The 24,004-nt window shown below is 50.9% G+C and overlaps 1 protein-coding gene across 1 annotated transcript in view; it reads left to right on the top strand.

Annotated features, from left to right (window-relative positions):
* The first annotated feature begins 5,794 nt into the window (after positions 1-5,794).
* Positions 5,795-24,004, top strand: part of GABBR2 (gamma-aminobutyric acid type B receptor subunit 2) — a 366,525-nt gene continuing 348,315 nt past the window's right edge. The window contains exon 1 of the mRNA XM_069474472.1: positions 5,795-6,313. Coding sequence (XP_069330573.1) covers positions 5,993-6,313 — 321 coding nt within the window. The 5' untranslated portion in view covers positions 5,795-5,992. The remainder of the gene's footprint in view (positions 6,314-24,004) is intronic.

The following is a 24,004-nucleotide window of genomic DNA, read 5'->3' as shown; positions in this document are numbered from 1 at the left end:
TGGGCACTCAGTCCCAGAATGAGTTGAGGCTTTGGAAGAACGTCACAGACCACCAAAGGGGCTTCGTGTGGTGCATGGGGAGCAAGCATGGGTAGGTGTCAAAAACAAAGCAGAACTTTCTCATTTCCAGACCTGTAGCCGAGACACACCAGATGTTTTGGTGGATAATGACCAGCACACAGCAAATAGTGGAGCAAGCATAAAATGAAAAAGGAAGAGATTCTCAGAGGGCACCTAGATGCTTTCAATGAGCCTGTGTCCCCCCGGTCCAGATGAACTACCTGTCAAGACAGAGCAGGACATTGTAGAGGGATCCAGAGAGAGCGTGTAAGGGTCTTGGGGAGATGAGTGAAAGGAAGGGTTAGGGGGCAGGGGTTGCAGCAGGGCTCGGGTTTCCTGAGGACCTAAAAGGGTGACTTCGGCAACGGGGATTTGGGTGTTGACCCTCAGCCACATTGGAGACCTGATTGTACAAATGATATGTGATCACGTAGAACTGGAGTGCCCCCTAGTAGTGGGTGTGTGTTCACCAAGAACAAGCCCAGTCACCATCACCTTTATTTGTGGGGTTATTAATATTAGTCTGGCAGGTCAGAGAAATTAGGAAACAGCATGTATCAGCTCTTCAGCGAGGGCTTCAGCCAGAGTTCCCATGATGTTCTGGAGTGCAAGATGGTGAAGGGCCAATGGGGCCGGGAGGGGTGGGGTGTGGACTTCAGCAAGAGATTAGAATCCAGGGTAAAAGCTACAGGAACGCTGACTTTGAAAAACATGTGTGAAAACCTCATGAATCAAGTGATCGAGTGATCTGCAGGCACTGATCTTGCCAGTTTTAGTGGTATTATTATTGTTATTTATTGTATGCCTAATAAGTACCTAGTACTGTGCTGGGTACTTTACATGCATTATCTTACTTAATAAGAGAGTTCATTACATGTAAAGTGCTTGAAACAGTGGCTGGCACATGTGAGTGCTTAACACATATTAGCTGTTATTGTTAATATTTAATCCTCTCCATAACCCTATGAAAGACGAACCATTATTATCCCCATTTTACAGATGAGGAAACTGAAGCTCAGGAGGTTAAGTGACTTACTCAAACCTATATCACTAATAATTAGTAAGCCAGGATCTGAACCCAGGGCTGTCTGGCTCCAAAACTCATCACTGTCCCTAAGGGGTAAAGAGGGATTCATATATTTGACACGTGTGAGACCAGAGACTTTATAGGCCTCTTCTCCATCTAAGGCTCTGTTCCAGAAATGTGCATCTTGTCCATCCATGGTCCCCTTTGTCAAAGATCTTATTGGTTCTGTAACCTCTAAATGAGAGGGCCTTTGGCCCTTTTGCCAGCCTCTGGAGACCACCCAGTTTCCCACCTCTGTCCCTTCAGGACCTGTCCTGCTGACGTGGAGCAACCTTCCACAGTTCTCAAACCAGAGGAGGCTCCAGGCTCTGCTGTTCTGCCCCAGGCGTGGCAATGATTCCTGCAGGATTTAGTCACGGACTCTCCAGGACAGATGCTCTCCTCCCTAATCACCCAGAAGACCCAGATTCATCTTTAATTCACTGGGGGACTCTGGCCAACTCATTTCACTTCTCTTTGGTGCTGGCCTTCAGCAAGGTTCTTTACCTCTTTAAGACTTTCCTCCTCAGTCCTACAAGGGCATCTTCAAGGAGAGGTAAGTGGAGCAGGAATTGGGGTCAGACATACTGGGTCTGGGCCCCGTCACTACCACTGTCTAGCATCATCAGGCACACTATTTAATCAATCTGGGCCTTGGTCTCTTAATTTGCAAAACTGGGATCCTAGCACTTATTTTTCAGGCAGTCGTTAAGATTAAGATGGTGCATCCCAAGGTGTCTGGCACAGAGTAGGTAGGTGTTTAATAAATGGTAGCTATTATTATTACTCGAACTGTGTCACCAGATCACATTGGATGCCTGAAACCCAATTTTACAGTTTAAAAAACATGGCTTGTGGAAAGGGAAAAGCAACTTAGATTCATTCAGTTACTCTTTTTTAGAGCCATCATTTGTAACTTACCATGTAAAAAAAGGGGAGATGAAAAAAAAATAAAGTACTTCAAAAAAAAAAAAGGGCTGAGCCATTTGATTGAAAGAAACATTTCAGTGTAAACATGAATGAGAAATACATGGGAGATGTTTGCAAAGATGTATATATATTTAAGAAGAAAGTAAGAGAAGACCTTGCTGCTGCTGGGAATTAGAGTAGAGGGTGGCATGGATGACTGGGTCAAACTGGGAAGAGGGTATTGGAAACTGGAGCCAGTTCCTGGAAGCAGCAGCTGTGGAGGGCAGATCCGAGCAGCCCTGGGTGCAGGGGTGACCGGCCCCACAGGGAAGGAGAGCAGGCAGCAGAGGAAGGCCTGTTAGCTTCCCACTGTTGGGATCCTGGTTAAGGGGATGTAGTGTCCTGCTGACAGGCACCCAGATAGGCCATGAAGCCCCAGACTTCCCAGAAAGGGAGCAGGCACCAAGTCTCAACCACTGAGCTGGGGTTTGGAGACTGATTTCTGTGTGTAGGGTGAGGGTGTGGGAGAAAGGATTGCTAAGGAGGCAGGTTGATGGGAAGAAGACAAGAATTTAAGCCATTCAAACCTGAGCTGACATTGACATTTTATCACTTTCTGGAGGTGCACTCTGAACACGTTGCTTTCTAAGTCTCTCTTAACTCTGTTGTAAGGTAGATGAGCTCATGGGAATCAAGTGTTTCCCATAATCCTGGGACTTGGCCAACACATTTTATTCCCATTAATAAGAACAGTTATTACTCTAGACGCTTCTCATCCTCTCCTCTGCTTATACCCTGGTCTGGCTCCAGATGTGGCTTATTGTAATGGCTTCTTAACTGGTATTCCTGTTCCCAGCCTTTGAACCGCTAATTCTCCACTTGGCAGCCAGAGTGGCCCTGTCACTGACCCCACAATACCCTCCCACGGTTCCTGTGCCATGTGTACAGACCAAGGCCCTCACAGGGCCCAGGCCCCACACGATCCCACCTGCTTGTGGCCTTGGGCCCTACTGCTTTGCCCCTTGCTCCTGCCACATTGGCTTCCAGACTATTGCTTGAACATGCCAGGCGCATTTCTGTCGCGGAGCCTCTATCTTTGTTGTTCCTGTGCATGGAATACTATTAGCATGTTTTTCTTACTTACCCTTTTTAAGTCTTTGCTGAGAAGTCACCTTAGTGTGTCCTTCCCTAACCTCCCTGTTTCAAATTGCAGCCCCACCCTGCCAGTCTCCATCTTCTTTCCTGCTTTATTGTTCGCCACAGCACTTTTCATAAACTGACATCCTAAAATATCTTCTTATGCCCACTTATTGCTTCTCTTTATCCACTAGAATGTCACTTCTACAAGGGCAGGGATTTGGGGCTGGTGGTTCTCTCCTGTATCCTCAGCAACTAGGACACTGTCCGGCAGGTAATAGGGCTTCTGAAACATTGCTTGAAGGAATGAGTGATTATTATAAAGTAAGAGGCTGGACCCCAGCTCTACAGAAACATGGACTCTAGGCTGGTGACTGAGGCAGGAGCTCACGCTCAGGAAGGCTCCCAGGCACCCAGTTACCCAAACTAGAACACAAGGCCAGGCTAGGATCTCATAACCCGGGCATCAGAGATAGGGTGTGAGATCAGAGCTTGGCCTTGCTCCTCTGCTCAGGGCTGGTTGGTCCCAGGCCATGGGGGGCCTGGTCACCCCATAAGTGGAAACAGAGAGACTGGAGGGCAAGATGCCAGGCAGGGCCTTTAGTCCGTTAGTGAATGTCAGGCAGAGTTACCTCAGTGTTCGACTTATTTCCAGATGTAGGTGTCAGTGGATACCCTATATTGGCACAGTTTACAAGGAAAACACAAATGACTAAGGAGAAAAAGAAGAAAAAAACTCTGAAAATGCTCATTCAGAAACCCGAACTGAGGAGTTGAGGAATGGTAAGTGCCACAAGCCTATGATTAGAGGGCGTTTGTGATGTCAAGTGAGAGAGCAGCTGAGCAAATGTCTGGGGTCACACTGTCCTTTAACCGTGTGTGTATGTAAATATATATTTATGGAGATGCTCAGGTGAGCTCTGCTCATGCAAACTGTCCAGCTTGGGGAGGAGGAAAGGCTGAGTGGAGCTGCGAGTGTCTACAGAAGCCTAGAAAGAGAATTCCGCGCTGGGAGAATTTGGCCTGGTTTCCCTGGCGCTGTCCAAGGTACTTCCCAGTGGTTCTGCTCAACCTCTGCTCAGGTCTTCTGTTTCCTGCTGATAACCCGGCCCTGACTCAGGGCTGCCCCCGCCTCGCTCCATAAGAGTGGGTCTGTGGACACTATCTGGAGCACATCCCTCACCAGGTGCCCGAGGGAACCGAGGTCCAGAGCAATAGAGCATCAGGGCATCCTGGCTCTCACTGCACTGTGTACAGATGTCCTGTCGGCCCTGGGTTCCCTCTTCCCTCCGTAGCTCTGTGTGCTTTGACTAGCTACAGAACCTCCCTGAGCCTCAGTGCATTCACCTGTAAAGTGAGGGTGATTAACGCAGAACGCTTAGTTCAGAGGGCTGTTGTGAGGGTTACATTATGAGGCATGTATTAGCTCAGGGAAGGTTAAACTCCCATCCTTGTTACCAGGTCGTCGATATGGCTCACAATGCCTGGCTCAGGCTCAAGGATGTATTGTGATTTGATGTCCTACTGTGTCCCCAGCATTAGTCAGCCCCTGGGATTTTATAAATTAATGACCATGATTCCCATTCTTCAAGCATGAAGAGGCACACGGGACCAAGGTCTTAGGTCACCTCATTCGGGCACATCTGGTCTGGGACTGCTTTGCCTAGGATTGGCCAGCATGGCCAGTGCGACCTGGCAGAGAGAGGGCCAAGTCCAGGGGTGCTCGGGGGTCTGGCCTGTAGTGCTCCCACCTGAGGGAGAATTCTAGGGCGGGGCCCGTCAGGAGTGCGGACGCGGGGAGGTCAAATGCCTGGAGGGGGCGGTAGTGCACGCAAGGTTCGGACCCCAGCTTCGCCTGGGGTTGGCAAAGGGAGGCTGCTCCGTCTGGTGGGGAGGGGAGGAGTGTCCTCAGCCAAGGCCCTAAAGGCCGGACCGCCTAGCACCAAGGGTCGTTCGAGCTCCAGCAGGCGTCCTCCACGACCCTCCGGCCTCGGTCAGGACCCGTGGGTGCCAGAGCAGAACAGGAGAGCGTAGCCTGCAGATAGATATCTCTAGGACGCCTTCGTGGAACGTTCGCCCGCCCAGACCTTCTCGGCCAGACCTCCCAGAGGCAGTTCCAAACCACCGTGCAGGTGCTACAGGAAGCGCTCAGCGAAGCAGCGGCGGCCGCTGCGTGTGCCAGAGCGCGGTCCTGGTTCCCCGATCGCTGTCTCCGGGCGCTCTGGTTCCCGGCGGTCGGCGGGCCGGGGGCGCCCGTGTGCGTGTGCTGGGAAGGTGGCCCTCCCCACGGCCGCCGCAGCGCCAGCACCTCCCCCTCCCCTGGCGCGCACGGTTCGTCCCCGTCCCTGGAGGCGGCCCGAGCCGCCGCTGAGCAGCCTCGCCTTCGCCTCCCGCGTTTCCTGTCGCCCGCCCTCCCCCGGCCGGGCTCCAGGGGCTGCCGCCTAGCAGCTCCCGGCGGGAGAGCGGCTCAGAGAGCGCACGGGGGCGGGCGGAGGCGGCCCGGTGCGAGGCGGCCGCGCTGGAGAGAGGCGCGCGCGGAGACGCCGGCCCCCCTCTCCGCGTTTGCTCGCTTGCTCCCCGCCTCCTGCACTCCGCTGGCTCCCACCCCTTCCCGGCGTGATTGATCCGTCACGGGCGCCGCCACTGCCGCCGCCGCCGCCGGGGCCGTTCTGAGCCGAGCAGGAGCCCGATCCCGAGCCGGAGCCGGGGCCCCGGCCGGCGCCATTGCGCGGGCGCCGAGGGGAGAGCTTGGCGCGGGGCGGCGGGCCGGGGCAGGCCATGCGGGCCGAGTGAGCCGGCGCCCGCAGCCCGCGGAGCGGCATGGCTTCCCCGCGGAGCTCTGGGCAGCCCGGGCCGCCGCCGCCGCCGCCACGGCCGCCTGCGCGCCTGCTGCTGCTCCTGCTGCTGCCGCTGCTGCTGCCGCTGGCGCCCGGGGCCTGGGGCTGGGCGCGGGGCGCCCCCCGGCCGCCGCCCAGCAGCCCGCCGCTCTCCATCATGGGCCTCATGCCGCTCACCAAGGAGGTGGCCAAGGGCAGCATCGGGCGCGGCGTGCTCCCCGCCGTGGAGCTGGCCATCGAGCAGATCCGCAACGAGTCACTCTTGCGCCCCTACTTCCTCGACCTGCGGCTCTACGATACCGAGGTGAGTGACCGGCTGCCCATGCCGTCGGGGCTCCAGGGTGGAGAGTGTTGGACAGAGGCTAGCTCCGGCTCTTGGCCAGAACGTTGATTGACCCGCCCGCGCCTGTCGAGGGCACCTCGGTCTGGTGCTCAGTGCTCACTCACCCCAGGGTCCTGCTGGGCTTGGCTGGCACAGCTGATACCAATATTTGCCAAGCACCCACCTCCTCTGGGATTGTGTGTGTGTGTGTGTGCGTGTGTGTGTATAGAGAGTGAGATAGAAGACTAGGGTCTATTTTCACCAGAGAAAAAGGAGTCGAGAAGCTGAGGCTGGACCCCCAAAGGCCTGCAATGGTTGCTCCTGCCCAGGTCCCGTTCGTGGGGCTGTGAGGTGTCGGGTGGGAGAAACAGGCGCGTTGACTGCAAACTGGGCCGCCCAGGGCCGGAGGGGCTGCGGGCCTGCTCACAGGCCCCCAGGAAAGCCGACCCGCGCTTTGAGGTCCAGAGAGCTCCGGGACCCCGGGGGCTCGGGGGCGCAGCGGGGCTGGGCGCATAGTGCGCGCCAGCAGCTCAGAGCCCGCCGGCTCTGCGGCGCTTCTGCCTGGATGTGCCTGCCGGACGCTACTTGTAGCCAGAGCTGTTCTATGAAGAGACCCCCCGCCCCGCCCCCGATAGGGTTAGTTGCTCAGAGATGCCCTGGCAGGTCTCGCTCCCAACGCACGGTGGTATCCGGCTGCGCCGCTACTGTTGGCCCAGCGGCTGCAGGCACTGTTTTTTCCGGGCGCAGATTTGAAGCGTCCTAGTATCCGGAGCACGGACTTGGAGCGCAGTGGCAGCCTTCCCATCTCGGCCTTCTTCTCTGAGCAGAGCCAGAGAGCCTAGGGCTTCCCATCCAAGGACTCCTCCCCACCCCTCGGTTTGGGTTCCACCTGAAGCCCCAGCGCGGACTTTCGCCGCCAGCCCGGGAGCTGGGGCGCGCGGAGGGGCCCTGGAGAAGCCATCGCTGGCTGCGCAAGGTCGGGTTTGCGAGTTTTTCTGGACCGAGGGAGCCCCTACGCTCTGGCCGCAGCGTCCGCGACGCGGCCTGAAGGGGGCAGTGATTTGCTGTGCAGTAGGCTCTGTTGGCGCCTCTGCCACCGCGCCGAGCCGGGCCGAGGCGCTGGACTTGACCCCGGCTTGCCGGGACTCCCCGGGCGCCTCTGCTGGAGCCCGGCTGCAGAGCCCTCTGGGGAGGAGGGTCGCTCTACTGCACTGCTGGTGCAACCTGGGCTTCACTCCCTCCTCTGTCTGACCCTTTTTATGTCCCCGGAGAAAGAGCAGAATCTGGATTTTGTCTTATTCCCCGCCTCCCCCGCTTCACTGACGAACCAGCCTGCTCTGCGCTGTAAATAAAAGGTGAAGGAAACGGTGGCAGTTGGCGGCGGTGCGCGCAGGCTGCTGCAGGCGGAGAGGTGTCCTCTGCCCAAGAGGATGCAAGCTGGGTGGTTGTGCAGGGCTAACCCGGGTGTGAGATCATTTCCCAATGACATTTCTATCGCCCTCCTCTTTGCCCGAGCATTTTAAGTTCTCTGGGATACTTGTCCGGCACACATAAATGGAGAGAGCAATGCAATTACACGGCAGCATGTCTTCTTGGCACTGTTCCTCTGTCGCTTCCGTACATATTCTTCTGGAAGAGACACTAGGGAGCCGGTTCTTCCGGGACAAAACATTTGTAGACAGGGCAGCCCTGCTTGCATCATCAGCAAGTATTGTCAGCTACACAATGTTTTCATCATCAGTTTCTTTCCTTTAGAAAGCTTCCCTGAAAGAGATTTCGTATTGGCCTGGTTGTGGCAGCAAAGAGATGGGAGCTTGGTTTCAGGGTGTGGGTTGAAGCTTTTTTTTTTTTTTTTATTTTTCAAGTGTGTCTTGATGACTTGCTGAGTGAGAGGGCCCAAAGTCAAGAGGGTGAGGCAGTCAGAGGCTCTTCAGTTCATGTGAATATTTAGGAAATAGCGAGAAGGAAGACAGAGGATAATTTCAGCCTCCTGCAAACAGGGAATTGTCTCTAGCCTTTTGAAGGGGCCCAGACCAAGGGCTTTGGGGTAGGTGGGACCTGTGTTTTAGTCAGAAACTGGTCACCTTCCCTGCTGCGTGACCTTGAGCTAGGTATTTAATCTCTCTAAGCCTAGAGTTCTCCATTTAAAAAAGTGGGAATATTATATGTACTCTGTGGGATGGTGACATGGGGCTTAAGGGAGCTGACAGGCTCAGTGGCCAGTGCTCTGTCTGGCATGCTGTAAGCACTAAATAAATGTTCCTGCCTCTCTTCCTTAATTTTCATTTGGTGTGGATTCACAAGTAAGACATTGTGGCTTTAGATGTGATAAAAATGGATACATCTAAAATATTAAGCCTGCTTATTTCTTTTTCTTGCTTTTGAAATCTCATGGCAAGTCAGTGAAGTTGTCACCAGAAAAAAAGAATTCTATTTAACAATCAAATGTGTTATCTCCTGCCATGAAGTATCACATTTGGGAGAGTGCCTACCTGATATAATTACTTAATTTTTTCAAGTGATCTCATCTTTAAAGTAGAGGTGAGGTGCTTTTTCCCTGAGCCAGAGTGAGGGTAGGATCAGTTTGGTTAATTTGCAGCAAAATCCAGATTGCTCTGAAGAGTGTTTGAGGCCTCGTTCATTCAGGTTGGCTGTCTTTGTGGATTGTGTGCCCTGCCTAATTATTTGTCGGCTGTGTCACATCGACTGTGGACTTGAACGCAGGATGGATGTGGTAAATGGATTTTGGCTGGCTTTGCTGACATTTGCTGTCAGCCAGTGGCCTCAATGGCCAGTGATTTGGGCAGCCAGGATGGCCTTTGTCACAAGGAGATGGAGATTTAGCAAGGAATGGGTTAATCTAGTCATTGAGGACAACCTGTCTCAATAAAAAGCCTCCTACATCCAGATCGACTCTCTACTGTAATTAGAATAGCAGTAGAATCTTCAAAGCCCCACTCAATGCCATGTGTTTGTAAAAATGAAACATCCCAACAGAACACCTGTCTGTAAGAAACTCTGCTTCTCTGGTGTCATATCAAATCATTTCAGCAAATACTTGTTTATATATTTCAAGAAAGATTAGGACAAGCAAGACAACTGAAAATACAGATAAAAGGAAGCACCAGAAACTATGTAAATGCATGGCAGTTACTATTCCAAGAACTTGAACCAAAATAGTTATTGTAAATTTTAGCTCTGAGCTTCCCAGCAGTCAAGGTAAAAAGGCAAACATGGTAGATTGGTTATATTACTTACATGTTTGATGAAAAGAATCTGAGGGACAATGTCTTTCTTTCTTTTGTTTTTTAACAATGTCTTTTTTAAAAAAGTTTTGCAGGAGATTAAGAAATGTTCCGTTCCCCGTGTGGTTGTTTTGTATTCTTTGGTAGCCACATTAATAAAATAACAACCAAAAAATGAGTTAGAAATAATGTTGGCTTTCCTGATTTGATTAATAGTCATTATAGAAAAATTAAAAATTACAGAGAAGCATAAAAAAATTTCACATAATTCATCTATACAAAAATAATTATATCTAATAATTAGCATTATTCCCTTCCCCAGTTGCCATTGATTATTATTATGTACTTGAGATCATACTCTATGTGCTCATTTATATTTTGTTTCATTTAGTTAACATTATATTATGGGGATTTCCCTATGTTTTCGAATCCCTTTAGTAAAGATGATTTTGGGTGACTGTATACTCTTCTATCCTATGGGTGCACCAAAGTATTTAATCATTCTACTATTGTTGGACTTATATGTTTTCCCACTTGTTACTATTTTAAATCATTCTATAATAAACTTTGGGAAAGTTCAGGGAGCCAAAGGAGCACAGTCCAGATGTGCAACCCTCAGGAAGACCATCCTGCTGTAGACATCTAGTGTAGAAAATTCAGAGAAAGCCCAAGGACTGGTGAGCATGTCTTTTGCTTGAGTGGCTTTGCCAAATATCTGTTTTCTTATTCGTAGTGCTTTAGAAAGGATCCAAGGAACTGTTGGATTGAGGCTACACTTCCTAAAAAAGTCTGAGTGTAGCTCAGCAGATGTTTATTGAGCACTTGCTGGAGTTGCTGGTGCTGCAGAAAGGTGTGAAACACAGCCCAGGGCTTGAGAGGGGCAACCAGGACTAGTGAACATGGTCACCATTTTCAACGCAGGGCAGAAAATGATAGTGAAGGCGGTTGTATGATTCTGTGAGTATGCTGAAAACCATGGAATTTTACACTTTAGAGGGTGAATGTTATAGTATTTGAATTATACCTCATACAGCCGTTATGAAAAACAAAAAGATAGCACATGAGATCCTTTAGGGTCAGGCTCACATCTTCTCTGCGGTTGTACCCCCACTGCTCAGCATGATACCCAGCCCTTAGTAAGTGCATTGCTTAGTACTCTTGTTGAAAGTGACAGAAACCCAACTTTAACTGGTTCATATGACTGAGAAAACCTGGGGTGGGCTGTATTAAAGTATGGCCAAATCCAGGTGCTCAATGATATCTTTAAAAATATCTTCCTCCCTGTCTCCTGCCTTTGATTTCCACTGTGTTTGCTTCACTCTTGGGCAGGCTCTCCCCATGTGGTGGCACAGATGGCCTCTAGAAGCTGCAGGCTTACAAACACTTCCAGTTTAGAAACTCCAGTAAGAAGAGTGTTTCTTTCCCAACTGTTTTAGCAAAAGTTCCCAGCTTAGATCTCATTGGGTTCAATTGGGTCATGTGTTTATTACCAAACAAATCACATGACACTGATGGGCCAGGCCTGGGACATCTGCCAGCCTTTCCTGACTGGGAGGGAGGTGAGGTCCACTCCACCCAGCCACGTGAATACAAGGTGGAGAAGCCTCAATTCTTCCATGGAAATCAGAGGCTGTTAAGGGTGTGAACGCCAGGTGATCACAATGTGCACAAAGGCAGGAAGTTGGCAAGTGCTAAACTGAAGAAAAAACAGTAGATGCCACGGGCAGTAAGAGAAAGGGAAGACCATATCTAGGTCAAGAGAGGCCCCCTGGAGGAGGAGAAGTGCAGACTGGGCCTGGACAGGGTGAATATAATGTTGACACAGAGAGGCGGGGGCTCTGGGAAATGGAGGTTGGATGCTAAGAAGGGTCCCCAGGAGCAAAGGATGGAGGCAACAAAGGGTGAGATGTGTGGGGGTCACTGACTTGTTTTTACTTGAGTGCAGGGTTTGTAGAGGGAGAGAGCCCGGTGCGGGGTGTGGATGGCCTTGGGTGTTGTTGTGAAGAAGGTTGGACTTTATTATCGAGTTTCGAGGAGCCACAGGTTTTTGAACATGGGTGTGATCTGATCAAGGCTCGACTGCAGACAGAATGGGCCTGGAGTCCCAGAGCCAGGAAGCTATGGAAGTCTTTGAAGGGAGAGACGATGGGGCCTGAACGGAGGTGGGGAAGCAGCACAAGGTTATAGAGAAGGGGCCGCATCGAGACCCACAGGGGAGGAGGGCAACAGAGAGGGAACCAATGGCTGGGGAGTGTGTCCCCAGCAGAGCTGTCACTGGAATTAAATGCACCATAAGGGAACAGAAGAGAGCGTCTCCTGTGGGCAAGAGGCTGGTGAGCTCTGAGCATGTGGCAAGTGAGCCCTGGCCTCAGGGTCAGGAGATCCAGGGTTGTCTCCTCGTTTGGGTACCACTCACCATCTTGGTGACCTTGGGCAGGTCAGTTTGCCTCAGTTTCTTACTCTATAAAATTGGGCTAATATACTAACTGCCTTATTGGTGCAGGAGGATCAGATGAGAGGATCCAGGTAATGTAATCAAATCAATACCCGGTACACTATGCGCACTCAGTAAACACTTGCTGCGCTGTTACCGTCGCTATCATTTCTGCCCAATACGGGCGTAATTATGCTGACCTCACAGGGCTGCTACAAGGAATACATGTAATGGATGTGGAAGCTCAAAACATGATGCAAATGCGTGGCGCTGTTATCGGTCATCTTGTTTTCTGGTGCTGCGTTGCAGAGAAAGGGCGCTGGTGACAGAGGGAGCACATACTGAGGCCTGTACTCACTTGTGTCCCCCAGCATGTCTGTCATTCTGCCTGTGTCATAGCTGTGTTTGGCTCTTTATCCCCGCCTGGCCTGTAGCCCTGTGAGGGCAGGGCCCGTCCCATGCCCAGGGCCTTCCAAGCTGTGGCATGAGCACATGGCTGCTGAACTGAACCGTGAGTGGGCAAATTACAGTCTGCTTTCTGAGGCAGCATCCCCCAGGATGGCTGGTCTTGTCACTTCCCCAAGGTCTTCTTCCTCCCTTGTTTCAGGACTTAGGTGGCTCTGCATATCAGGATTAAGTTGACTGCCCAGCTATAGCTGCCCTCTGTGTGTTCCCACCAGTGCCAGTCCCTGAGCTTCCCAAGATGAAGGCAGAGCCTTGGCCGTGCCAGCCCCTCTCCAATTCCTCAGACCTAGCCAGGCACCCATGGGCACACCTTCTCTGTCCCCAAGTTCCTTTTCAAAGAGGATGAATGGGGATGGGGGTGGAACTAACACACTAAGGGCCTGTTTAGTACTTGGTATTGGGCTGTGGCATGCTAACTTTATCTTCAAAGGGGCATTCTTCATGTGTTTGGCCTTCCCTCCTGTGGGCACAGAGTAACATCAACTTCTGCATACCGAGATCTGAGATCTTGGCAGGGTAATTAGCAAGCTGGAAGTCTAAGATAACAGTGCAAAGAGAGGTGCAAAACAAATACATATATGGGATGTATGCCTTTTGTTAGTTAGGATGGACTAGGCTATGCTGCATTAACAAACAAATTCTGTAATCCCTGTTGCTTAACACAGTAAAATGTATAGATTGCTCACACAAAGTCCAGTGTATGTCAGAGGGCCTCCTGGGTGGCTCTCCTCCAAGCAGTGACACAGGGATCCAAGCTGTCTTTGCACTGTGACTCTCCTATCTTGAGACTTCATGAAGATGGAGGTAGAGAGGAAGCCATGGGGAAGGCACACTGGATTTTTAACCACATTTACTTGGAAATGACATGTCATATTTCTACTCATATTTCATTGACCAGAAACAGTCACTGGCTAACCTAAACTTCAAAGGAGGCTGGGAAATGTTGAGGAGCATGTAAATGTCATGGACACTTGTCATTTTGGGTCCTTCAGGAAGGAGATGCCAAGATGGACTTACAAGTGTGGATTTACCTGTGGAAGATAAAAGAATAGGTAGGGAAATGCTCAGACCATGATGCCATCCTGATACCTGTGAAAGGAGCGGGGGAGGGAAGCAGAGTTGGGTAGGAAGAGTCTCAGGCCAGGGTGCAGTGCTCAGAAAGTCTTGGCCAGCCCAAGGTGAGCTCCGGAACAAGGATTGCCCGGGAGTCTCCTATTGGACCCAAAGAGTCAGGCTCTAGAATCCCTGCTCAATTCAGTCATTGGCTGAGGTCTGCCCTGGGAGACTGTGTCTTAGCTTGAATGCTGTGGCGGGTCTTGAACGTGCTACAGCTGATGACCGTCAGCTGACTGCATCTCCTCCTATAGGTTCTCTCTTCAAAGGAGGTCTGAGGGTCCCGCCAGGCTGGCTGCCACAGACACAGAGCCCTAGTCCTATACCCATTGACTACCAGACCCTGTCCTAGGCTCTGAGATAGAGATGGATGAGACCCAGATCTCACCCTCACAGAGCTCACCGTCTAGCAGGTGGTCAAGACAGACAACAACAATCACATGTGGAGTGGTCCAGCCATGACAGGGATGGCATAGCGCTGAGGCAGGCATTCCTGTCCTTGAGGCACCTGCTTGGTCCATCCCCATGTTGCTTGGGAGTGAAATGTAAGTGACTTCTTATCTCTCACTTTTTTGGTTAATTATTTTGGTTTTAGGAAGGTGAGAAAATTAAATGGCATAGTTTGCCCAATGAGCAGCTGCCTTACATCTGCTACTTTCTTTTCTTCTTCCCTATGGTTACGTAAGAATGTGCAGTGAGGCTGGTGAAATGCCTTCCTCTCTGCACCTGGCTTTCCAGGGATGAACAGGTGAGCCAGGCTGAAACCATGTGGGCGTGAGCCCCAGAGAGGGTCGGCATCTGGGTTCTGGTGCTGGGTTACTTGCTGAGACCACGGGGAGGTCTTTACTGCTCTCTGAATCGCAGCATGGATTGAAGATCTCCGCTCCATTGTTATCACCAAGAGAGCAGGCACAGGGTGTGTCTGGCTCCTTTGTGGTCCCCCCAGGCGCTATCCCAGGGCCAGGCCCAGAGCAGGAGCTCGATAAATATTTATCGAACAAATAGATCTAAAAGCCTGGATTCCAGCTCTCCGGTTCTAAGAGGATTAATGGGCACAGTTTTAACAAATGGAGGAAGTGCTTTGTTTGCCAGGCCATATGGGGGTGAGCTTCCTGCTTGCTCTTTATTCATTCTTTTGGGTTCTTATTATTTGGTGCTTTCAGGGGCTCTGCAGTTGTGGTGTGAAAGGGGGACGGGTACTTCTTGGATGTTCCAATAAAAGATTATGTGCAAAGCTGATGTCATTTTCTTCTTCCCTGACAAACATACATAGCATCCTCCAAGGTACATCAAAATCTAGGAAAGAAATACTTTGCAGTGTCTGAGAGTTGTAATGGTTTAGGTCAGTTTATTGGAGCAACGCTGTAAACTAGTAGATGGAAGACTTAGGAATTGGGTTCTGATTGCCTACTAGTTCCCACCTCCAGGGAACATGAGAGCAACAGAGGCTGGACTGGACTCTGGTCCTTGTAGAAATTGTAGGAATGAAGCCAAGTCATCAGCCTGGGTGAGTCAGATGATCTAGTGGCAGGTCGGGGCATAGTGAATAAAGATTTGCCCTGGAATCCCCTGAGTAGCGAGACTTCTTCCGGGCTTCCTGCTCCTGGGCTGGAAGCTTCTCTTCTTTATCCTTCCATGGCCTGTACTGACTCAGAAATTTGGTGTGCTCAGCTTGAAGGTGACCATCTTCGTGATGGTGGCAGAATAGTTCTGAGCCCCAAACCAGATAACCAAATGTGTTAGAATCATGTATAAAGTAAGAGTAAATTGGTTATGAGCTGGAGTTTTTTTGTGCCTGAGTGAGGGGCATGAACGTTGTGACCCCTTTTTGGGCTGATTGGGGCGTTCCTTTGCCAATTTTCTACATTTCCAGTCTTTTTTGAATAGTCTATGTTGCTGGAAGGATGAAGTGTCTTTGTCATGTAGAAAATTAGTGGTAGATCCAAAGTGTTGAGTAAATGGACTCATCTGTCTTCATCAATGCCCACGTTCCGCAGCTGCTGGCCGAAGCAGACCCCTTCTCCTGCCATTTGGCAAGGACATCATCAGTCACTGTTCAGATCAAATCTAGCCGGAGAAGGACTTTGTGGAGTGATGCATTATTGCTGCTCTCATGGCGCGGGGTCAGGAGGTGGCACTGAGAAAATGATATTTTCACACTCTTCTTATGATCCACTTGACTTTGTTCACAGGGAACTGATTTTGAAAGCAACAGCCATACTTATAATAATCATCACTATATTATTCAAATCACTTTGTTTCTAGAACTACCCATTCACTGAAAATGCTCAGAATTGTTCAAGAATGTAACTAGCAGACAGGGACCCGGATGCTCACTCTGGGGCATATGACCAGAGCCCAAGCTAATGTCCCCCTCTCCATCCCTGCCCAGCCCTGCTCCAAGAGTGCCGTGGCTTTGATGAAAGGGAGGACAGCTCCACCATTACTCCCCAACGCGGACTCTGCAGCCCCCCTGACCCTTCCAAGCTTCTTGCTGGACTCTGGGAATTCTAGAAACTTCGGGAAGCCATTGAAAAGCATCTAATCTCATTGTCATAAACAAAGGAAAAGCAAATGGAGACATTTAGTTGCAAGTGAGTAGATGAAGGAAAAGAGAATAGAACAACACCACACCTTTATCCAGTGCTTACCATGAGGTAGGACCGATGTCAGATGCTTTGCATCCTTCATTGGTTTGGTCTTAACTGCAATCCGATGAGGCGGGTACTATTATTGTCTGCATTTTACAGATGAGGCTTAGAGAGGTTAAGTGACTTAGCTAAGATCACAACCAAGTGTTGAGCTGGGATTTGAATCTGGATGGTCTGACTTTGATCTCTGCAGCTTAAGCGCTGAGTGAACCAGCATCTTCATATAGTTATCTTCCTCCTTTAAAAGCAAGTGGCAAGTTTTGTCAGTAGTTGATGTCTCTTTTTATTCTTGCAAATTTCCCCCAACTGCCTGCCTCTCCCTCTGATTCAGCCCCCCCCACCCCGCTCCCATTTCCCTGTCCACCCACTCAGTCACACACAGCCAACCCTGTTCTCTCTAGTCACTTTAAGCGTGTCTGTCTACACACCTGGCTCGCACAGATCCGCTCCCTATCCCCTTGCACCTGGAGACTTGTCTCTTGCAGACTTGTTACCTCTTGTTGTGTTTGTGTGGGGTGGTGGCGTTTGTGTCTGTGTGTGTCTCCTGTTAGATAATCTCAAGGGCAGTGGCTGTGCTTCCTTTATGCATTGAGGCCGTGCCTGCCAAGCACCTACTTGGTGCCAGGCCCTGGGTGTGTTACGGGACATACAAAGGTGCACCCAAAATAGCTGTGCCCTCAAAGTCACATGGGAGAGGAGGCCAGGGGTCATTACCATGCAGTATGAGAAGTGTGATGGTGGGCCTGGGGTGGGTGCAGGGGCTGTCCCTAACTGTCCTCTGCACCCCCAGGTACTGTCCCAGCACTCCGGTCAGTACTCTGGTCTGGTAGCCTCTCTGCTTGGTACCCTGCAGGGACTCACCATTGTTCTGGGGATGGGAACACAACTTCTCCCACAGCCTTGGAGGCCCTCTGGGGTCTTCCCTGACCACTCCCCAGTGTCACTCTCCCCTCTTCCTCTGGGCCAAGCCACATGGTCCTTTCTGCCTCTTGGGTGAGCATGCTCCCTGCACAGGCCTTTGCACAAGCTGTTCCCATGGCCTGGAATGTTTTTGCCACCTTTATTCATCCTTTAGATACCAGCTCAAGCATGCCTTCTCTGTTCTCTTTGATTAGGAAAAATCCCCTGTCATGTTTCCTCTAAGAACTGTGAACCTTTCCTTTCTAGTGGTTGTCACAGTTGCAGTTTGACATTCGTTGGATTAGTTGATCCATGTTGGTCTCCCCCTGTTCCTCCATGGGATTGTGACCCCAAGAGTGCAAGAAATGGTCATTTCAGCTCGCCATAGTGTCCAGCACATGCTCTAGCATATAGTAGGTGCTCAATAAATATTTGTAGACTGAAAGAGTGAAGGCTGAAGGATTCTGAGGCAGGTCTGGACGTTTATAATGGCTTGCTAGTTTGTTTTTCGATGTCTTTGGGGTGTGAGGGAGACAGCTGGACCCTGTGGAAGGATATTTGGAGTCAGACGTCCCGTGTGTTATGCTGGCACTCCTTGCCCCCGAGTCTCAGTGTCCTCATCTATGAAATGGGGAAGATACTCTCTCAGAATCGTTCAGAGGATTGACATGGACCATTCATGGAAAGCATTGAGCACAGGGGCCTGCATTTAGTAGGCATCCACTAAATTTTACTGTCATCATTTCATTATAATGCATGTGAAAATGTAAAATGTTATGTAGTCGCATAAAAACTGGTTGACATTTCAGTGGGGGATTGTGTATTTGAGGCCAGTGAAGAAATTGTGATCTGTGTCTGAGCTTCGTTGAATGAATTTTCTAAGTGAAGTTAAGGTCCCTCCATTTCTGGAAGGATTTGAGGTTCACTGAGAGCTCAGTGGGAACACCGCCACTCTGGCCCTTGTGGCTGGGCTGCTGTCCCCAGTGGAGTCCTTATAATTCAGTTATTGTCTGCTGTCTTGCCTGGCCGCAAGCTGGGGCAGCCCACGGGAACAGGCACATCACCTGCCCGAGTGCACAGGACAGAGCCTGCAGGTACTTGGGGTGTCTGCGAGTCGATGGAGGCCTCTGTGTCTGGAGCACCCTGGCACATTGTAAATCCTTAGCAAATGTGTTTTGCATGAGTGGCGGTAAACACAAGGTAAAATATCAATTTTGGATAAAATCACAACTGAGCCTCTAAATGGAGCAGAGGGAGAAGATGTTATCAGGCATCTGCGAGGAACACGTTGCTTCAATTGAGCCCTGGATTTGAAGGCAGGAGAGGGATGTTCTGGTGTTCCTGTGTGAGGGGGACACATTTCCCTTTAGGCTCCAGGGACAAATCTTTTAGGTTTGAGGCAGGACGGTTCAGTGGAAGGAGCTCTGGACTTGACATGGGGGACCTGACTCGGACACTAACGGATGACCTTGACCTGGTCATTTAACTTCTCTGCACCTTAGTTTTATCATCTATAAAATTAAAATAAGAATGCCTGCCCTGCTTTTTCATGCAGTTATTGTAGAGATGAGAGAGAGAGAGAGAAAAAAAAGATTAATGTGAAAGGGTTTTAAGAAGCTGTAAAGAGGTACAGATATAAGATATGCCTGAAACTAAACACAGAGAGTAATTAATTCTGGGTCATTCTCTCAGGACCATTGGATGTTTCCAATAACATCTTTATAAAAGACACAGCAATGTCGTTCATGTGTGTGATTCATTTAGCTTCCTGATAAAGGAGGACACAGTATTAGGTTATAACACTCTGAAAGCAGTTCTGCAGGGGACTGAGGTTTTGTGACCCCAGCAGGCTGTCTTACTGAAGCATCTAGAACAAGACGTAGTTAACGTGTCTTCCTCTCAACTGTCAGATGTCTTCAGAAGCCAGCCATCTGTCTTTGGCAGGGGTCAGGCCCAAGGTCGTCCACAGCCAGACCGTTGATCGGGAGTATCAGGGCAGAAACTTGAGGGCATGGGAGTTGGTGAGGGCTGTCTGCTGTAGGCAGTGACTGGGGATGTGGGCCAGCAGTGGGGGCCCAGCCCCCAAATCATGAAGGGTTTCTGGGTTTGGTGGCTGGGGCAGAGCCTGGCACACCAGCTTGAAATATGAACTGCCCAGACCATGCCAGTCCACTGCAGCCCAAGAGTGGGTGGCTGGAGTGCCTGTGTGCTGGGTTAATAGTTTTTTATTTTCTCCAGAAAGTACTTTGACTCTTCCCTAGCAGATGCGCAAGTATTTATTTGGTGGAGACCTGAGCGTTCTGGGCCAGGCAGTGTGGAAATGATGAGTCTGGCTTGTGAGGTTTGGGGGCACCAGCTGCCAGCCGGCTGCCACATCCTCAGAGGAAGGCCAGCCAGGCTCCTGTGGACACTGGGTTTTTAGATCATCAGATTGGCTTTGTCCTAGTTGCTCAGAATTCTCTGCACACTGTGGCCTGACAGGCCCTAATTCCAGCCTTGTGGTTCCACAGTAAAGAAAACTAAGTGACAGGTCCTTATTAAGTCCCTACTGTGTGCTGAGCACTGTGTGGGTGCTTTCATGTGTGCACCTGAGATGCTGCAAGGTGTAGAGGAAAGAGCTTGGTCTTGTGAGCTGGAGAGGCCCAGGTTCCACTCAACCCTGCGAGGTGACCTTGGGCGGGCTCTTCTCTCGGAGCCGCCCTAACCTGCTGCGTCAAAGGTTTGCTCGCAGGCAACCAGAGTGGACTGAATAAAAGTGTGTGGACCTGGTGCAGAGTGGGCATTCAGCAGACGCTACCGAGTGGGCTGCTCAGTGGGGATAAGACACATTTGTGTTTTGGTGCGTTTTGGGGGCAGAAAGTTGCAGAACTGGCCTCTGAGAATTGTTAGTGTGTTCTGGTTTCCAAGTATGAGGACCTCTGTTGTGCTTTAGTGTGAGTCACGTGAGCAGCTCTTTCCCTGCACAAATGTAAAGCCAGGTGCTTATAGTTCTGGGAGGCGGATATAGCTGGAACACAGCCCTGAGCTCTGTTCGGGCTCTTCAATTCAGATGACATTCTAGAAGCCCCTCTCTTTACTGTCAGGAAGCTTTGGGGTCACTGAGGATCAGTGGTGGCCACACTGTCCAAAGAACAGGGGGTGCTCTCAGAGGGAAAGGAATGAGATTCTGATTCCAATTGTTAGGTTGTTTCTGCGGAGAGACATGGCCCTGAGTGGGGCCTCCCGGCAGGAAGGGCACCAAGAGCGGGAGAGGAGGACATTGATTGGAGTGGGGGCGCAGGGCGTGGGGTATTGAGGGCAAGGCTGCTCTGGAGATTGTCGCTGATGTTGGAGCCTTCTGCTCACTCCTGACGCCATGGGGGCCTCTGGGGGTGGTGGCTGTGTGCATCAACGCAAACTGAAAGTGCTCAGTGCTGAGAACTGTAACTCTTCAGTTTCTGAGCCCTGAGCGGGTGGCCCTGGGAGGCCTGTGTCCCAGGTCTGGCAGCAGGACGGAGCTGGAGGGAACCGAGGCCAGCCTGGCTCAGAGCTGGGCTCGGGGTACCTCGAGGTGGACAGGCGAGGAAGACTCACCATCTATCAGCACAGGCCACTCTGGGCTCACAGGACAACTGGGCCAGGCTTTGCCAAGAGAAAGCCCAGACTGCCCTCCCCATCTCTTCCTTGAGCATTCAGAGGAGACTGTCCTTATTTGTATCGATCTGGTAACGTGTGAAGTGCAGCTGGTTCTTTTTCATTTAGTTCTTATAAATGGCACTTCTCTTACCAGGCTGTTACTGAGTGATGCATTTGGAAGCAGTAGTCAACTCTAGCACTGCACAAAATTTGTAATCTTTGTTGTTTAATTGTTGCTATTATTTCAAAAATTAAACAACAAGAGAGGAATTCTTGCCTTTAGCCCCATTTATAGCTGGGGAAACTGAGGCTCTGCGTGCTGGGCCCACGGTGGGGCAGTAAGTCTTAGTCTGCCTGACTCCGAGCCCAGCGCCCTTTGCACTACGCAGAGCTGCCTGTCACGCTCTGGGCTGGCCGGGGGTGGGGATGTCTGTGGTCCTGCTCTCTTGTCTGGGGAGTCACCCATCATGGCTGTTCCCAAAGGCCCCTCAGCCAACCCCAGAGAGGGTGGCATGGTTATAGATGGTGACATGCATATATAGAGGCTGTCGGTGTCATGGACAAAAAAGTGCTTCCTATTTCATCCTCCTAAGCACCTCAGGAAAGACTGCCAAAGGTAGCAGAGGCAGGCGCTCGGAGCGGTCGGAAGTATGGCCGGGTAGCATCCGTATTGCAGGCCACCACAGCCGGCCACACGGGGGAGGTGACCCTGTGCTGGGCACTGAGCTCCATTCAGGAGCAAGCACAGAGTGCCTGCCTCATGCCAAGCTCTGGGCGTCCAAACGTGACTTAGGTGTGACCCCTGCCCTGAGGGAGTTCACAGGACAACACGGGCAACTCACACACGGGCAAGTGACCCTGGTAAGAACACTTCCCAGCTGTGTCAATTTTAGGGAAGCCCCTTCATCTCCCTGTGGCCCAGTGGTCTTGTCTGTACAATGGGTTGACAATAATAGTACCTACTTTGTCGGATAGCTATGAAAACAAAATCAGTGACTCTGCTGAAGATTTCGACCACTGCCCCGATACATAGTAAGCGCCATAAAAGTGTTTGTCAAACAAAGTAAATGATGTGAAGCAGATTTGACTGTCCTCTTGGCAGAGGCACCAGCAAGGGCTATGGGAGCACAAAGGGGACGTGAGGAATTCTCACTAGTGAAACCTGGGAGGGCTCCCACAGCAGGTGACCTTTGAGCGGGCCTCAAAGGACAGTAGGTAGAAGACGTGGGCCCCGCGCCAGCAAAGGTCGGGAGGTAGGACTGTGCGGGGACGGTGCTGAGCCATTCAGATGTGGCCGGCACACAGGTGACTGACCACAAGAGACATTGTGGAGAGAGAGCTGAAAGGCCTGCAAAGCACTCACCTTTGGGCCCGCAGCATCTGAAAGCATATTTTTATAATCAATCGGTTCTCACCAGGCCTCCTCAAGGTCCTGGCTCCCAGCCTTGTTGTCAGTGAAGAACCTTCTTGTTGGCCAAAGCTGGAGGACACACCCCCAAGTCACCTGGGAGCTGGGCAAGGTCACCTCCAGGGACGCCACAAAGACTACGGCACAGGGGAAAGGAGGATTAGCCAGACTTGGAGCTAATTCCCGGCCTTTTCACTTCCTACAGGTGTGGCCCCGGACAGTCCTAAACTCAGGCTTTTCCCTCAGCATATCAGGGCACTGGCCTCACTCGCCTTGCAGGGTGTCCGTGAGGCTAGGTGACAGTAAGTATCCCAGAAAGCCCCGGCTGGAGCTAGGCACACCACAGACACCTGCCTGATAACGTTGAATGGGAATAGGACCCAGACTTGTTTGACATCACTTAGATTTGGGAGTGAGCCTGCCAGGAGACCATTCTAATTTTAACAATCAAAAATGACTCAGGGTGTTGAAGAGGGCCCGGGAGTGATTTTCAAGCTTACTCGAAGTTGGGTCTGTAGGTGGACGTAATAGATGCAATCAGCTTTTACGTTTCTCTTAACGGCTTTCTTGAGGAAGAGGGGAAGCAGAGAACAGCGCGAGCTGGCTGGCGTGACTGTCGTAGAACCTCAGCAGCAAGCAGCCAGGTTGGCGGTGAGATCTGGGGGTGGAAGGCCGGTGCCGACTGTCCCAGGCCTGAACCTTGGGCTGGTGGGTGGCCAGTCTGCCTGCAGAGGAGACTGTCACCCTTTTTGACATGGGTGACACACACTGTGTTGGTCCCAGGACCTGTCTCTGTTGGAGTGTGGCAGGATATCTGGCCAGGATCGGGCTGTCTTCCATTCCCTGATGAAGCAAGTTCTGGGTTGGGAGACAGCAGAGCTCCTGGGGGCTGCCGCCGTTCTGGATTCTGGGAATTAATCAGACTGTCTTGAGAATATCGAGTTCTTAGTTCCCAGCTGGGACACCGAATGGCTTTTCTTTCGAGACCTGCCAGGTCCCAGCCCTTTTACAGCCTGCCACAGATGACTTCTCTGGGCGGAGAATGACAGGCCATTTTCATAGCACGTTTGGATGGAAGAGATCCTGAGCAGAGCAGTGCAGAGGTTTTCTCACGGCCTCCGATAAAGAAGTTGATGTATAAAGACTATATTGGATTTTTTCCAAGACAGACTCAGTTCTGGGTATTTAGTGAGAGAGAGTTGTAATGGCTTTGGGGGAGCCCCAGGGGAGGAATGTGTTCGGAATATGGGCTTGGATCTTGGAGGGCTTGGTCCTGGTCTTTTTATGGAAATTTGGGCTAAGACTCGGTTTCTTTTTCCTTTTCTTTTCTTTCCTCTCTTCTCCTCTCCTCTCCTCTCCTCTTTTCTTTTCTGTTCTGTTCTGTTCAGTCTTTTCATAGGGTCTCTCTCTGTTGCCCTGGCTGGAGTGCAATGGCATGATCATAGCTCACTGTAACCTCAAACTCCTGGGCTCAAGTGATCCTCCTGCCTCAGCCTCCTAAGTAGCTGGAACTACAAGTGTGTGCCACCATATGCAGCTAATTTAAAAATTTTTTTTGTAGAGACAGGGTCTGGCTATGTTGCCCAGGCTGGTCTCGAACTCCTGGCCTCTAGTGATCATCCCGTCTTGGCTTCCCAAAGTGCTGGGATTATAGGAATGAGCTATCCAGCCTGAGACTCAGTTTCCTTACTTGTAAAATGTGGAAAGGCACCGGCCCTAACCCCTCTCAAGGTGATTTTATGCTTAAATCAGATGACGATGCCGGCAAGCCCCTGACCAAAGTCCAGAAAGGCACATCTGGGATTGTTAAGCATTTCCCTGAGAGCCCTGCTGTGACAGGTG

The sequence above is a fragment of the Eulemur rufifrons genome, chromosome 7 (genome assembly GCF_041146395.1).
Source record: "Eulemur rufifrons isolate Redbay chromosome 7, OSU_ERuf_1, whole genome shotgun sequence".
Taxonomy (NCBI): Eukaryota; Metazoa; Chordata; class Mammalia; order Primates; family Lemuridae; genus Eulemur; species Eulemur rufifrons.
This window is presented reverse-complemented; position numbering and strand designations above follow the sequence as displayed.